Source organism: Pseudorasbora parva, chromosome 6 (assembly GCF_024679245.1).
Source record: "Pseudorasbora parva isolate DD20220531a chromosome 6, ASM2467924v1, whole genome shotgun sequence".
NCBI lineage: Eukaryota > Metazoa > Chordata > Actinopteri > Cypriniformes > Gobionidae > Pseudorasbora > Pseudorasbora parva.
This window is the reverse complement of record NC_090177.1, coordinates 24,664,363-24,681,974: the sequence shown is the minus strand read 5'-3', so window position 1 is coordinate 24,681,974 and position 17,612 is coordinate 24,664,363. Positions and strand designations below refer to the sequence as shown.

Here is a 17,612-nt window from a genome sequence, read left to right as displayed (position 1 = left end):
TCCCCTTCCCCTCAAAATGACATCTGATGTCTACATGATGTGTGTCTCAACTGACTGCAAGTTGACATTCAGATTTGCTACCATTTAGTTAGCAATACCCAACATCCCATGATACAATCAATTCTCAAAGGACGAAATCAAATCCCTTCTTACATTTTTCTCATTCCAGAGCTGAGTTAAATTCTACTTTTAGACATACACTTGCAAACTTTCCTAAGCACTTCCCCTCTGGGGAATCCCCACCGCCATTTTGAAGTGCATTTAACTTTGTCAAGTGGGCGAAGGAAGTTTATTTGGACAGACCTTCGATCCTTCGATCCCTCGATATCGAAGTGTACTCAATATGTACACTTCAGGCAGATCCATAGACCACAATGCAACATGATTGTGATGTCACAGCAGATCTCACTTCATTGACAATAAACAGCCCAAGCATAAATACAGGCCTATAGAATGGTACGTAAGACAAATCCATATAGCAAACCACTGTAAATAATAAATCAGCTTGCTAATTTAGCAAGCGCAGAAGATTTACACTATGCAAAAGTGATTTTTTTACACTATGCCTTTGATATACACTATGCAAAAGTTTTGGAACACCTGCCCTAGCATGCACATGAACTTTAATGACATCCAATTCTTAATCTGTAGGGTTTAATAGAGTTAGCCCACCCTGTTCAGCTATAACAGCTTCAACTCTTCTGGGAAGGTTTTCCACAAGGTTTAGGAATGTGGAATTTTTGACCATTCTTCTAGAAGCGCATTTTTGAGGTCAGGCACTGGTAATGGACGAGGAGACGGTCTGCAGTCAGGAAAGGACCATTCTCTTGGCAACCGCCACACCCAGACTCATCCATCGGATTGACTGACAGAGAAGTGTGATTAATCACTCAAGAGAACATGTCTTTACTGCTTTAGAGTCCAGTAGCAGAGTGCTTTACACTACTGCATTCGATGCTTTGCATTGCACTTGGTGATGTAAGGCTTAGATGCCGCTGCTCGGACATGGAAACCCATTCCATGAAACTCTCTACGCACTGTTATTAATAGCTATTGAGTCTGCAGCAAGTTGTTGACTTCTGCGTACTGTGCGCCTCAGCATGCGCTGACCCCTCTCTGTAAATTTTATGTGGCCTACCAGTTCGTGGCTGAGTTGCTGTTGTTCCCAATTGCTTCCACTTTGATATAATACCACTAACAGTTGACTGTGGAATATTTGGTCATGAGAACTTTTCATGAATGGACTTATTGCACAGGTGGCAACCTATCATGGTACCACACTTGATTTCACTGAGCTCCTGAGAGTGACCCATTCTTTCACAAAGGTTTGTAGAAGCAATCCTACATATATTTAGGTGCTTTATTTTATACACCTGTGGCCATAGAAGTGATTTGAACACCTGAATTCAATGATTTGGACGGGTCTCCCAATACTTTTGCCAATATAGTTTATATGACAATAGGGAAGAAAAGACTATCGCAACTTTAGTTTCATGCTGACTTGAAATCATGGAGCCTTTTAGTAGCTTAGCTATTTTATTTCAGAAATAACATAATGTTGTTGTGGCAAGTTAATCTTGGCAGTATTTCAGCAATAAAGTTTTCTCTAAAGATTTGTCAGAATTAGATTTAGAACAAGCAATGTCCGTTTGAAAATGTTCTATTAGATCTAAATTAGATCAGAGTGGTTCCAACGTAAGCGACTCACTCAAATGAATCAGTTAGGCGGTTTCTCCAACTGTACAGAGATCTCTTCTCGCAACCCGGGTAACAACTTGTGCTCCGCTATCCAGTATAAGAGCAGCTCGTCCCTCCCCATGTCTAAGGACACCGAGTCACCATGGTCACATCATGGCATACCGAGTTGTATGAGAATAACATGAATAAGCTTGAAGATAAAGCAATTTAAAAAAATACTCTGGTGAGGTAACAACAGGTTTACTAAAGCAAAGTTAAAGCGCTCCATTTAAATGAAGATCTGCAGCCCAAAATACATTTAATAGATGTTTAGAGGGAGAAGAAATGTTATGCATACTCTTAAATACTATTCTATTTTGTAGGCTACTCCAGTCTTGACAGTATGCGGCCATGAAATAAGGCCACATTATTGCTTTATCCCATCAACAATCAGTAATGCACTTTTGACTTATCTTTTATACATTTGTGTGCGTGTGTGTGTTCATGTTTTTTGTCACTGTGTTGATGTCTAATGTAAAACTAGTATCTTGAAGCTGAATGAGCTGATTATGGGTGAAGGGTGTATAGCATGTGCAGAAGTCTCATTTATATAGCAATCATGCCTGAGGCTCATACTGCAGATGACCAGCTTACAGCTGCTTTTTGAGATCATTATAACTACATCATTATCGCTGGCATATGATTAATTAGGCATTGCAGTATTTGACCTGTAAACTGCTTTGTGGGTGTGTTGTAAGGTATTTCTACATTTCTAGTGCACCATATCATTTTGTATTTTTGTGATTGTTACAAACAATGAACGCCATTGCAATTTTTAATTGGCCGTGTGTATAACAGATGCTCTCCATTTCTGTTGCCAAATTTGAATTGTATAAAAACATTTTACACAAAGCTTTTGTCCAGTGCTGATTTAAATCTGAAAATCATATCATCCCAGGTTGTGTCCTTTATTCGCACTTCTTGTTATGCATATTCTTTCCACTTTCACATTTGAAAACAGAGGCTGAGCACGGAAAGGGGGAGCTGGGTAAATGAACAATAGTATAAAGGATCAAAGCTTCATGAGAATAGAGAGATAGTGTGGAGACTAACTGCTTAAAGTACAATCATCGATTGGGGTTTGAGGTGAAAAAAATAAACCACAGCTTCTGTAATGGTTAATTTTACATGAAAATAATAAAGTAATGCAAAATGGAGTAGCTGAGGCATTTTTCAAACAGAACCTTGAACAGTCTGCAGTGTTAGTTTAGCATCACAGCTGGTGAAAGAAAGTGCCAGAAGGGTGTGTGTGTGTGTGTGTGTGTGTGTGTGTGTGTGTGTGTGTGTGTGTGTGTGTGTGTGTGTGTGTGTGAGAGAGAGAGAGAGAGAGAGAGAGAGAGAGAGAGAGAGAGAGAGAGAGAGAGAGAGAGAGAGAGAGAGAGAGAGAGAGAGAGAGAGAGAGAGACAATGCATTGTGAATGTCTGTAGGTGAGCAGAGTGTTGTGAATTTACTAGCACATATGCAATTATTGATCAGTCAAACTCAACATTAGAAGGTTCTTATAAATCTCAGGTACAAATCAATAATTATTATACCATAAAATCTTCCCATCCACCAGTACATTTTATCAGACAGGCCCATTTAATAGTAAACCAAGAGAAGCTGAACCAAATATACTGCCACTTCATATTCATTTTTTAACTAAATTTAAACTTTTTACTTGATTTTAATAAAAATGCTATAGTTATATGAATTAATTATATTACAAAATAAACAATTTGATTATAAATAATCATGCTCCCTGACCTGTATGCAAATGTAGCATTTCATTCCATCTGAGCAATTGAAGGCTGAAGTAGCACCTTCCTGTTTTTGAGGCTCTTCAAGCTGTTCTTTGCTGTAGGGTTGCACATGCGGCCTTGCATAACATTAAAAACGAGTAGGTGAGGTTTATTTTTAAAGGAATGATCTGGGTTTAACAAGTTCAGATTTTTCGTCAGCATTTGTGCCACTCTGTCGATTACCACAGACAATTTTTACTCATCCCTCAGCTTGTAAAACGGGTCTAAATTATTTTCAGTGGTAATTGACAGTATGTCACCAATGTTTCCGATAAAGCTTAATTTGTACTGAACCAGAAACTTTCGTTTTAAAAAGGTGTCTGATCGCATCAGTCTAACCTTTACAGTTTGTGTGACACATTTCAGTGCGGTTTGTTTTGTGAACGTGTCGCGGTGAATGGTATAAAGGCTGTTATTGACTATAACAAGTATATTAGACCTGACAGCAAACCCAAAACCCGTAAGGATTGTTACTCATGTCACATTTGAAAAGGGCATTTACATAGACACAGAAGGAAAAAATTGGCCTATTAAAATGAATATTTTGGGTAAAGAGTTGAAGCGCTGGCAACGACGTGTGGCATGCTGTCGAATATCATAGAAAGTCATTTTGACTTTATAAAAAAACCTTACCAAAATGTGTTTTTTTTCATTACTGCAGTTACAGTCAGTGTTATGTATTATTATTACACGGCTCTGTGAAATACTTGATTCTGATTGGTCAATCGCGCATTCCAGCGGTATGTTATTTCCAGATAACACCCGCTCATACGGGTACTACGAGTTATCTTGACCGGTACTACTTCTATGCTTAAAGGGGGGGTGAAACACTCAGTTTCAGTCAGTGTCATGTCAATCTTGAGTACCTATAGAGTAGCATTGCATCCTGCATATCTCCGAAAAGTCTTTATTTTTTTTATAATTATATAAGAAAGATGCGCTGTTCCGAGTCTTTCCGAAAAAAGCCGAGCGGGTGGGGGCGTATCGTGTGGGCGGAGCTAAATAATAACGTGTGCGCGCCGCTGCTATTGTGTTGAGTCGAGTGCGTCGAAAGGTGTGTCATCCCTAACAGCGGGAAAAAAAACTTTATTCAAAATAAAAATATGGCTTTTAATCAGATACAGCCATACATCTATGATCCGGAATCAGACCCAGAGGCTGCAGTTGAACAGGAGCAGCAGCAAAAACGACTAGAGCAGGACGTCTGTATGTGGTACAAGTTATACACTAACTATATAATATGCTTAGCGGCTTGTGTTATTTACATATTTATACTTGAATTATATCGTCGTATTTTTGTCTTTGAAGGTGTACATGTGGGAAGTGCAGTTGTGCACGTGTGTGTGTGTGTGTTTACGTGTGGTTTGTGTAGACAGTAAGCGGACTGGTTTTGCACGGCAGGTTAAGTTATTGTTTACATAGAAAGACACGGAATAGTAGCGCATTTGAATGAAGAAGCGCGCTTATTTAGTTCAACATATTTCCCCCCTCTTTGTGTATTGTTGTTTGGAGTGCTTTTACAATACACAAACATAAAGTTACACATATAGTGGCCAGCTAAACAAATGTACACGCACTACACATCGCATGCTCCATTGATCAATTAACTATACGTGATCATGTTTGGGCTACTCGATGAGCATAGGCAAAAACACAGACATTTGAAGCAGTCTCACTCACCGCCTGCGGTTCTAACGTTGGGACTGCTCCATCCTTCAGCATTAGGCGATCGGGAAAATCCGGCGTCGAGCTGGGCCTTGTTTATGAAACAGTCGGCACCGAAATGCAGCGAACAGATATAAACATTCGCGCAACTCAGTTGCTGATCCGGAAAAGCAAATTACATCCACTGTTGCCTTAACGCGGGGTTTTGGGGGAATCTGTGCAGGACTGTCTTGGTCTTGCAACCAAAAACGCACTTTTTTGGTGACATTGTTATGTGCACATCACCTGTCCAGCATCCTACAAGCCAGCGCTTTGATGGGCGTAGGCTGTTACTTTCGCTCTCTCCCTCTCTCTCTCTCACTCACGCGCTTCCGGTAGAATTGTCCGTAAGGCCCATACAAGGAAATTCCGCCCCCATTAACGTCAAAGGGGACGCATGATCTCAAAAAACTTGCCGAAACTTATGACTAACCGGAAGTAGTATTTTTGACAAAGAAATACTCCCATCAAACGTCCACCTTAACTTTTGAAACTTTGTCTATGTTTAGTATGGGATTCCAAGTCTTTAACAGTGTAAAAAGATCAGTATGCATGAAACAGCATTTCACCCCCCCTTTAACGCTGGCGCCATCTTGTGCCTTAAACAGCCGTGGGTTACAATGGAAGACTTCATGGCAGGTTTCCTTTATAACTTTTTTAATATAGATATTTTTCTTACACAAACGCATCGATTCGAATCAGAAGGCTAACCCATCGGAGCACGGAGCACGTTATTTGACGGACAGCTGCATTATGGACTTCAAACACAACTACAACTAGGCTACTGCTTGGATTAACGTTAGCCTGGACTTTTTAAATATAACTCCGATTGAATTCGTCTGAAAAAAGAATGTCATACACCTATGATAACTTGAGGGTGAGTAAATCATAGGCTTGGTTTCATTTTTTGGGTGAACTAACCCTTTCAGCATTCATTTTCAACATTTAGCAAGGGCATATGGCAAATCTACAGCAATAGATAAAGGCTTAAAGCAGGTTGGAACCGTTTTGCTTCGCGGAAGCTTTGCGTAAGAGCTAATAAAAATTTTAATCTCAAGACAATATTTTCTGTCTAATAATTATTTATTTGAGACTAGTAGCTGTGTAATAAGCGGGATAATGTACACCCAGCCGGTTGTTATCGCAGAATAAACCCCTTCAGAGTGATGCAAGACCCCTCCACCGGGGTTTATTCTGCGATAACAACCGGCTGGGTACATTATCTCTTACTTAATATACTGTTGTTAATGTTGTTGTTGTTGTTGTTGTATATATTCATATTTTGAATTTGCTTCTATTTTTTAAATATTCAGTTTTCATTTTCATTTTAGTTCAAGTCTTAGTCAGTTTTTGCCATTTTTATTGTTGCTGTTTTTTGGTGGGGTTCTTCAAATGTTTCTTCTGTATAGCTTTATGTATGTTTATTTTTGTTAGTTGCCATGAAAACATTTACATTTTTTTTGTTTACATTTACTAATATTATGGTTGTATTTTATTTCAGCTCTATTTCAATTAGTGATTTTTTTTTAAAAAACAGTTTGCACTTTGGAAGATTTTTTTGAGTAAAATGTATGTAAAATGTGCCCATACTGATGATTACATATTGAATCAGTGTTCAAAAGTGTCTTAGCCTTATCCTGATTTACTACGGTAAGCCTCCAACAGTTGGGTTAGATTTTTAGCAGTCGGGTTTGATTTAGTGGGAAATTGCAGGTTTACATTATATATGTCATGCTTCCTTACATCATGTTTGTAAGTAAAGAGAAAAAGATTTATGTTTTTATGTTACTTCCTTAAATTACATTATTTTCATTATTGTCGGATTTTCTTCTTGCTGTCAGAAGAATAGCAGATTCACATGAATGAATAAAATGGTACAAACTACCATGAAAAACACCAAAAAATCTAATATCTTGCAATAGAGTTGTCGATAAAGAGGCCACGGTTCGGTAGTTGGGCGTTACCATTTAGTCTAGTGATGTAATAGACTTTCCAAAGTGCTTTCTGTTATGACATCTCTCAGGAGATTGGTATGGTAATATTGACTGGCATGCTAATGGATGTGGAAATGTTAATGTATTTGGTCTTGGTGGAATAGATCTGTTATGCTGCTGCAAAGCAAGTACATGCTGCATGTTGTAACATACATGAATTAACCCCCATAGCAGATCTATGCAGGTGAAGCTGGGGAAGGTGGAGGGTTTCTGAAAGCATGCTGCAAACTGTTAACAGCAACCCTACCGGTATTTGTTTGAATGTTGAGCTGCGGCTCATTGGCTGCTGATGCAACAATAACCAATCAGCTGTGCTATGTAGATAGTGACGTGATTGCTCTCTGCCATATGAGTTAGACCCATCAGCCAGCACCATCTCAGTTTAATGCCAGAACTTCTTACAAATTATTAGATGTTCAAATCGCCATGTGTCTGTATTGTGCCTGAATGTTTGTGTGAGTGTGTGTAGGGGCTTTGTGGCTGAGGAAGTGCATCTCTGACCAAAACACTGAGCAACCTAAAGGTTTGTTTATAACGCTGAATTAAAGTCTCACTTAGTCGGTAAGCAAGTGCATCTTTGCTCATTACGGCAATAAGTGTGAGTCACTGCATTTCCTTTCAGCGATAATCCACTCAATGCTAATGCATAATTCATAAATAATAGCAAGTGAACACATATTTACCCTCTCAACTCACTATTTTAACCTGTTTTTTTTCCTTCCTTTTTCTAAACGGAAATCTGCTAATCAGTCTTTAAACAAGAATGAGACGTTACGTTTTATCACTCCCCTATCTTTCTCAGTTTTCGACTATAGCCGCTCCTTCCTCGTCAAATAGATTTTTGCTTCTGTCAATTGCTGCTTTTATCTGCGGGTGTCCATTGACCAAAGGTTACACACACCAGCTCCTGTTTTAGCTCCACTGTCTTCCCTCTGGGAGACAGACAGTATATCTATAGATGAAGAACAGCCTGTGGGGAGACAGAGAAAGGTAATGATGCGGATGTCTTGTATGTGGCCCCGGCTGCGTGAGACCCCAGGGACCTCATTTAGATTCTGCTAGGACACAGGCATCTGTGTTAAAAAAGCAGCAGAATTGCTGAAAGAAGGGTCTCATGAAGGGCCCTTTTACCACAGCTGTCAGCATGCTTTAAAAACTCGTTATACAGCAAACCAGAGCAATAGTCACACCTCCTGCTGTACAGGGCCGGCGAGAAGCCCATCTTCTAGCTTTAAATAGCTTCAGTTATATTTGATTTCCGGTAATGGGTTTAATGGAACTTAAAAAATGTTGGAGGTTGTTTGTCGCAAAGAACCAGGACCCGTTCACAGCTCTGTGTCTCTGCCGCAAAGCAAGTGGCACGGGCATCATTTCATCGAAATCCATTTACAAGGCTTCATTTGCATTTGTTTCGGAGCTTGGTTTTAAAATATGTCCATAATTCTGACAAAAAATAAATAAGTACACCCGGCGTTCCTCCCTCAGACTGATGTTGTAAATTTACATCACCACACTGAGCAAAGTTTGCTTATTAAAAAGGCGCTTGTAAATTATTTTCTGTTCTGTTGTTGCTTGCAGACAGTTCAGTGATGAGGGAACTATGAACTATGTGGAGATCGCTGATTATAATTGGGCGGAGGGTTCGCTCATGCAGCGAGCAGGCAAACGGCTTTAAAAAGTAAATGCAACATTTGCATTGGCTTCTCTGACGCAGAAGAGAGCACAGAGAGCAGCGGGAGTGCCTCATTATACTGTGGCAAAACCACAATGAAATCAATTTGTGTCATCATAGGATACAAATCCACTTAATATTAAAGACAATAGGAGCAGATCGAAGACTCAGACAGGAAGATGAATGAAAGCTTTGATGGTTTCTGTCTTTCTAATGAATAAAATTTGTCATCCCACAGTCTTGTTGTACCTGCGGTCTTTTAACACAATGAGTTGCTCTCCTCTGCCTACACAAGTCTCAAAATACCATTATGGATACTTTAACATTTCTTATGAATCATTGAACCGATTTTTAGAGTATATTTGGACTTTTCATTCCATTTATGAGATGAACACAGCATGAAGAGGAATCTGTTATGCAATTGCTATCAACAAGAAAAAAATATTTTTGTACAACATAGTATTTTTAAAAATAGCATGTTCCTGTCGCTTAAAATGTGTATCAAAACAGTCACATTAATGTCTCATTACAAAATGTAAATTCTGAAATTCTGTCATCATTTACTCACCCTTGTGTATTTGTTTCTGTTGTGAAACACAAGATAAGATATACAATGAAAGTTAGTGACCAGTGTTATTTTACACCACTGTCTGGACAGTTGAAACATTTCTCAAATTATCTTCTTTTTTCCACAGACGACAGGTTTGGAACGACATGAGTGTGAGTAAATCATGGCAACATTTTCATTTTTGGATGAACTACCCCTGTTTTTGACAGTGTATACAGCATATCACAATGATGGGGAGGCACTGCCTCCCTTCATGTGACTTTTCACTATGCATTAGGACCTTCAGTTTTCTCCTTCATTTTGTACTGTTGGTTATTTTCTCATCCAAATCTCACCCTGGTAAACATTTGTGTATGTCACAAGTGGTCTAGTCTCCCCCAGTTCTTTTCAGTCTATTTTCCTTCCAGCTTGTGCTCCCTGTCCTCACCTATGTGCACTTAAAGGAACACTCTGCTTTTTTTTGAAAATAAGGTTATTTTCCAAGTCCCATAGTGTTAAACAGTTGAGTTTTACCCTTTTTGAATCCATTCAGCCGAACTCTGGCCGTAGCACTTTTAGCATAGCTTAGCATACATAATTGAATCGGATTAGACCATTAGCATTGTGCTCAAAAATGACCAGAGTATTTTTCCTATAAACTTGACTCTTCTGAAGTTACATCATGTACTAAACCAACGGAAAATGAAAAGTTGAGATTTTTTTAGACCGATATGGCTAGGAACTACACTCTCATTCCTACATAGTAATCAAAGTGTATCATCACCCATGGCTTTAAGTATAACTTTATTATTTTTACATTTTTAGATTGAATGACCAGACTGAAAAAGCAATGTTGTTGTCTTTAGCTAACTTATGAAATGCAATAACTGTGTGTGGGATTTTGCTCGGCCATTTGGTTTATACTGTATATAACGTTCGGTTTTTTTGTAGCGTTCTGGTGAGGTAGTGTATATCTTAAATAAAATAAACTTGTGGAATTGTCGATATTGTTTATCTACAGTTTCTATGGTACAAAATACTAGTGATGTTACGTTCTGTGTCGAGGCTTCGGAGCGGGTGCAGCGAAAAATATTAAAAAAGTATTTTGAGCAAAGTCTGGTCACTTTTTAACGCGATGCTAATGGTCTAATCCGATTTAATTATATATACTAAAATATGCTAAAAGTGCTACCACCCAATACAAACATCGGCTGAATGGGTTAAAAATAGGTAAAACTCGACTGTTTAACTGTAGGGAACTTGGAAAATGAGCCTATTTTCAAAAAAAGTGGAGTGTTCCTTTGAGCTCAGGGATCAGACTCATTCTATGAACAGAAACTGGCAAAATCAACATCCGTATCTGCAGCATCAGTCCTGGTCAATTCGTAGCATTGCACCTGAAGGGTAACAGATTGATTTAATCCAGGCCTTCACTGCCCTTCCTGTATGGAAGCTGTCCTTTTGCATCAGCTCCAAATTTCTGAGCCTCCCTCCTGAGGAGCAGACAGTTTGGATGAGCATCTTGTGTTTGAATGAGAGCCTTTCCCTCCCTCCCTCCTCTGATCTGTGGAGCATCCAGCTGCTCCGAGCAGCAGCCCAGCTGGACTCACTCAGCCTGGGTGGGGTTACACTGCCCCCTTTACATTCTTGCCAAAGTCAATTGATTTTGTCAGTCCAAACCATGGATGGGTAGCTTGTTGAAGAAGAAAAAATCCAAGGCTGTGTTTACACTTGGTATTAAAATAATAGTTCACCCAAAAATAAAAACTGCTCCAAACTTGTATGATTTTCTTTGTTCTGCTGTCAGTTACCAATCAGTTGATGGACCCCATTGACTTCCATAATATTTTTTCCCCCTACTATTGAAGTCAACTGTTTAGTTCTCCATATCCTTCAAAATATCTTCTTTTGTGTTTAGCAGAAGAAATTCATACAAGTTTGGAACAACTTGAGGGTGAGTAAATAATGACAATTTTTTGGTGAACTAACCCTTTAACATCCGTCTTGAGTGATCCGTTCACAAGTGGTCAGACCAAGAGAGGTCAGTGTGTTTCTGCATGTTGATACAGAAAACAAAAATCGCAAAAACCTTACAATATAAATCAACATTTTAATGTTACCACAAAATGTAATGTTTTAAGAACAAATTGTGTCAGTTGCTTTTGTCGTCTATAAGTATATAGAATTTTGTATATAGAATATTCTCGTCCCTCTTTTTCAAAAAATTAAAATGAGCTTTCAAGCTTAAAAAAATATGATAAAAGTGGTCTGTCTGTATACGGCTCATGAACTATATTTCTAATCTGAATGAAAGCTTTGTAAGACAATAAATATTTAATATAATTGCTTTGACTGCCCTGACACTATCAGATGAGGACAAACCTGAACTTAATATTGGGTCTGTTGAGCTGCTTTATGCTACATTTTATTTGCATCACAATTAATAAATCTGGCAACATAACAAGGCTATTTTCACAATCTGTGTTGTTTAAAAAGCACTATATAAATAAATGTGGCTTGACTTGTGTGAGAAACAGACTTACCATCAAATATCCACCTTGTTCTTGGCATGTTCATGAGAGAAGAAGCAAAGTCCAGTTTGTGAACTAATCATTCTTTTGAGTCAGTGAATCATTTGATTCAGATCACAAAAAGGCATAAAGGATGGGTAAATTAATGTTGGGTGAGCAATGACCACTCGTGATCGAATTGGACATTAAAGTCGGCATGAAATGGTAATTCACTGTATCTATTTTATTTATCTTATCATGAATAATTCCTCCATGGATATATTTCATGTTTTAACCAATTTGAATCAAAATAACTCTCTGGTGTCATATATTAGACTTCTCCAATCATTGACTTCGCTTAAATCCGCCCCATTCTTACAACTGACAGCAAGCTTGCATTCTGATCTCCCTCCATCCACTCAACAACTGATGAACTGAACTGCCATACTTTTTCCCATTTTCGATTATCCGCTCGGATTTACGTCACAATACGGGAGTAAAGATTTGACGCTACTTTCATTACATCAAAACTTTAATACTAAGTATAAATGTTTATGTTTCTAAAAGGAACCTTCCTTTGGAAACTTCTGTGACTGTGATAAAACAGTTGATTTCACATGAAATGTTATTGTGACCATTCATATTTGCTTTACTAATTCGGATGAGTCTTTTCTCAATATTTTCAATACATTTGAGGCTTCATCCGAGGCTCTGGCAAATATTACGCTTAGTGGTGCCAAAATTCTGTTTCGGAACACCAAATGCATAATAAACCCAGCAGGATGATAATGATTATGGTGTTTGTCTGTGAGAGGTGGACATGATAGCGGGACTGCATGCTATAATTTAGCACCAGATTAAGCAAGGGGAAGAAGGGAGGACATCAAACTTCTACGCTCCATGCTGTGACTTTTGAACTTGTTGCCGTGCTGGATTGTGAGGAGGTGTGTGTGCGTGCGTGCGTGCGTGCGTGGGTTTGGGTTCAGATGTGTTTGGAGAACAGCACAGCTCCTCTCATCCATCCTGTGGGATTGGCTCTGGTGTTTAATGTGTGTGCCTCTAGAGATGAAGATTCATTGCTTTAATAAGAACAGTACAGACAGGAGAGAGAATAGCGTACCATTACAGAGAAGTGTCTTGGGGAAGGCTGATGGTGAGGGTCTTATGATCTTTAATGATGGAGAGAGAAATCTGTTGCAAGCTAGTCTTTGTAAAAGGCACCCCTCAACCCTTTGTCGCTTCCTTGTCTTTGTCTTGAACTCTGTCTCTAGTGGACGCGCTCCATGTTCGAATGCTAATTTAGGACTGAAAGATGGGTGTGTATGTAAGGGGTGGGCGTGCGCAAAAAATAGCCATTATGAATATGCATGGACCCTCAATTAAACCAACATACATTTTTGCCAGAACTGATCTGAAAAATCACAAGCTCTGAGACAGTAATCCTTCATCCCACAACATCCCATAATGGTACATTAACGAATCCGTCTCTAGAAGATTGACTTTTTTTACACTGGAGAGAGAAGGATGTGCGATTCAGTACGTGTGTATGAGTCCTGTAACACGGCGCACGTATTGAGTGTAACTAATGAGCGAGGACTGTCAAATGTGATCCATCCTTCGAGTGCAAGGTTCCCATCAAAACATGCGCATCACTTCCCTAATGTAAGCATGTCACCTCCTGTATTTGCATCCCGCTCCGGAGGGAATTCACGATCGTTGTGAATATATCTTGTCAGCGTGTTCATGCCATACTCGAAGAGTGTTAAAAGTGCCTGTAGGAGGGAAGTAGCAAACTCTGGCTCAAAACGTACATAGTCGTCCAACAATGACAAGTCGTATATATTTGTTTTCATTTTTGGGGGGGGAAATATGTAATTAAAATGACTGTCTCTCCTTAGTACTGTCAAATGATTTATCGTGGTTAATCGCATCTAAAATGAAAGTTTGTTTAATATAAATATTGAATATATATTTTCTTAAATATATACATGCATGTGTGTGTATTTATATATACATAATAACTAAACACGGTACACATATATTAAGTTAACACCAATTTTTAGTTTGGATGTGTTTAATCGTTTGACAGCCCTAATTAATACATCCATGATGTCTCCTGTTTGACCACATCCCAAAGTGCTCTATTGGATTGATACCTGAAGACTGTGGAGGTTATTTGAGCATATTTGTCATGTTTAAGAAACCAGTTTGAGATGATTTGAGCTTTGTGACATGGCATGTCATCTTGCTGGAAACAGCCATCAGAAGATGGGTGCATGTGGCCATGGACATGGTCAGCAATAATACTCAGGTAGGCTGGGGCATTTAAACAATGCCCAATTGGTAATAAGTGGCCTTATTAAGAAAATATCCCACACACCATTACACCACCAAAAGTAAGAACTGTTGATACAAGGCAGGATGGATCCATGCTTTCAAGTTGTGTATGCCACATTCTGACCCTACCATCTAAATGTCACTGCAGAAATAGAGAATAATCAGATCAGGCAACTTTTTTGAATTTTCGATTGTACAGGTTTGGTGAGCCTTTGGGAATTGTAGCCTCGGTTCTCTGTTCTTAGCTGACAGAGGTGACACACGGTGCTGCTGTAGCCCATCTGAGCCCATTCAAGGTTTGATGTGTTGTGCGTTCAGTAATGCTCTTCTGCAGATCTCGATTGTAACAAATGGTCATTTGAGTTACTGTTGCCTTTCTATCAGCTCGAACCAGTTTGACTTTAACAAGCCGTTTTCACCCATAGAACTGCCGCTCTCTGGATATATTTTCTCTTTTCTGACCATTCTCTGTAAACCCTAGAGATGGTTGTGTGTGAAAATCCCAGTAGAATAGCAGTTTCTGAAATCCTTAGAACAGCCTGTTTGGCACCAACAACCATGCCACATTCAAAGTCACTTAAATCCCCTTTCTTCCCCATTCTGATGCTCAGTTTGAACTTCAGAGGATCGTCTTGACCCTGGTGGGGTGGGGGATGGAGGTGGGGGGAGTAGATGGTGGGATGTGGCCCAGGCTCGAACCCCAGGTGTGTCCCCAAAAGCTCTGCAGCACTTTATATTTCAAAAGCAACGCACTACCCTCTGTGCCACAGCAAGTGTTGCATTTTTTAAGATGACATGTCAAGTTAAAAATAGTTTAACTTTTTAAAACACATCTGTGTTCTGTTTCATTCTGCTGCGCCTTATCTAGTTAAATTTGAATGCAAGAAGACATCTTATGTAAAGACCCTCTAACAAACATGTCTGATTGGGGTCAAGTGATTCCGAAACCAGCCGATTCGGAAAACTAGAGGATTTTAACAATATCTTTACTTTTCATTTGCCTTTCCAAAAAAACAAAAACAACAACAAAAAAAAAAAATGTTGCAACACCTCAACATTATGTTCTCATCTCGTCTACATCTTAATTTAGACACAAGCCCCTTGACTATCAGGCACTCTTGTAACATGTTTTTTGGGTGTCATATTTTATTTATTGAAATGCGGAAATGTTCTAACAGGGCTGTCACATACAAATCATCGTGGCACAATTTTATTTTAATTGACTGCTATCGAGTTGTTTGTGTGGTACCAGAAGGCAGGTAACAGAAATAGCTATGCAAATATTACAAACATGAGATATGCGTAACAATGGCTTGTTGACTTTTCTGTAGGATGAACAGCTGTCTAGCAAAAGCTAGGAAGTGAATCAATGATTTTAATGTCTTCACTTCCTTTTTAATAGCAGACAAAACCTCACAATATAGATATCACAATATTCTATTTTGTCACTTCATATTTTCAGCATAAATTATTCAGCGCAGTCCTACAAAATGTTCCAGTTATGTAATTTCACTTGTTCCCGACCTCTCCTACTGTATCCCGAACCCCTCCCTTGCATGGATCCATGTGAGGGATTAGGGATTAGGGGCAGGAGTCAGAGTCGGAGCTGGATTACGCAGCTGACAGTCCAGTGCTCTCTCTTCTGATAAAGATGCTGTCACTCTCATCACATTCTTTCTCACTGATACCATCAGTCCTAAATATCTTCGGTTTCCCTGCACTGAGAAGCATGTCCTCCCAACCATCTGTTGAATTGTTTTCACTTGAGCATTATATTTCTGATCTTGTAATTGTGTGATACTTCAGAAACCCCTTTTTTGGACCAATATTTTTCCCAAATATTGTAATATAATTTTTTTTTTAAATAATGCTACAAATTGTGTTGTTTGGATTGGGCAATTATATATTATCAACCCAAAACATGATATTCTTGTTACTGCATGATGTTCTCCCGATATTAAATGTGTGTGTGTGTGTGTGTGTGTGTGTGCGTGTGTGTGTGTGTGTGTGTGTGTGTGCCCTTGTTTATATTACATTGTGGGGACCAAATGTCCCCATAAGGATAGTAAAACCTGAGATTACCTACATTGTGGGGACCAGCCAGCGGTCCCCACTTTTCAAAAGGCTTATAAATCATACAGGATGAGTTTTTTGAGAAAATAAAAATGCAGAATGTGATGGGTAGGTTTGGGGGTAGGGGCAGTGTAGGGGGATATAATGTACGGTTTGTACAGTGTAAAAACCATTACGTCTATGGAGAGTCCCCACAAAGATAGTGAACCAGACGTGTGTGTGTGTGGGGGGGGGGGGGGATGTTTTTGTGGAATATGATGACACATTTGTATAATGGCATGAGTATGACATAGGTATTACAAGGAGAGGGTGAAATATGAGGATATGTCCCCACAAAGTGAGTAATAACCAAAGTCCTTGACCTTGTGGGGACATTTTTGGGTCCCCATGAGGAAAACAGCTTATAAATCATACGAAGTGTATTTTTTGTTTTTGTTTTGGAAATGTAAAAATGCAAACGTGTCTATGATTGGTGATAGTGATAGAAGATATAGATTGTACAGTATAAAAGTCATTATGTCTATGGAAAGTCCCCATAAAAGATGAAAACAAAGTGTCCGTGCTTGTGTGCATGTGTGTGCATTTGGCAATTTTATGTGATGTTGTTTTTTAATAGGGAGAAAATCATGCGGTGTATTAATATTATTATTATTATGCAAGTTCATTATTAACTACAAATAATTATATGGAAAATATAAGTTTATTATTAACTAAAAACTAACATTTGGTCCCAAACTAGCCGGCCACTAGTGAGTGACAGCTTAATCCAGGCAAAATCTGCAGTCCTGTGGCTTATAACCCTGTTATTGCTTTATGTATTCACTTGTCTATTGCTAGATAAAAGAGAAATCACACAAGATTTTAATCTGTATTCAGACATGGCCCAACTTTAAACAGAGTTGAAAATGTAAACCCATAATGAAAGGAATGGAAAATAAATTCTCTCTCACTATTTTTAGTTAGACCTCCTTTAGAAACACATCGTTTTACTTTTGTGGGAAGTGTCCTATAATCAGTGGGCCTTATTCATGAAGCACAACCATGATGAATTTCTGTGTAGCAAATTGTCACATTTCAATCAATGGGACGATTTCTGTAGAAATGGACTGTTTTACAAGAAGTGTGTATGTTTTACAAATGTGTATGTTTTACATATAAATGGTTCTATTTGTGTAGGATGAATAATATCCAATATTTCCAATGATATTTTCCAGTTTATATTTACACAAAATAGCATTCATTAGCATTTCGCATTT

At 38.7% G+C, this 17,612-nt stretch overlaps 1 protein-coding gene across 3 annotated transcripts in view; it reads left to right on the top strand.

Moving 5' to 3' along the window:
- Positions 1–17,612, top strand: part of camkvl (CaM kinase-like vesicle-associated, like) — a 75,012-nt gene that overhangs the window by 45,651 nt on the left and 11,749 nt on the right. The window contains exons 2-3 of one of the 3 annotated variants that reach the window (XM_067446381.1): positions 9,585–9,613; positions 11,358–11,390. The exons of 1 other annotated variant lie outside the window; for it this stretch is intronic. Coding sequence is in view for 1 of the 2 variants with exons in the window: in XM_067446379.1 (XP_067302480.1) it covers positions 9,604–9,609 (6 nt within the window). In the remaining variant the exon portion in view is untranslated. The remainder of the gene's footprint in view (positions 1–9,584; positions 9,614–11,357; positions 11,391–17,612) is intronic. One more of the 3 variants, XM_067446379.1, reaches the window with a different exon arrangement.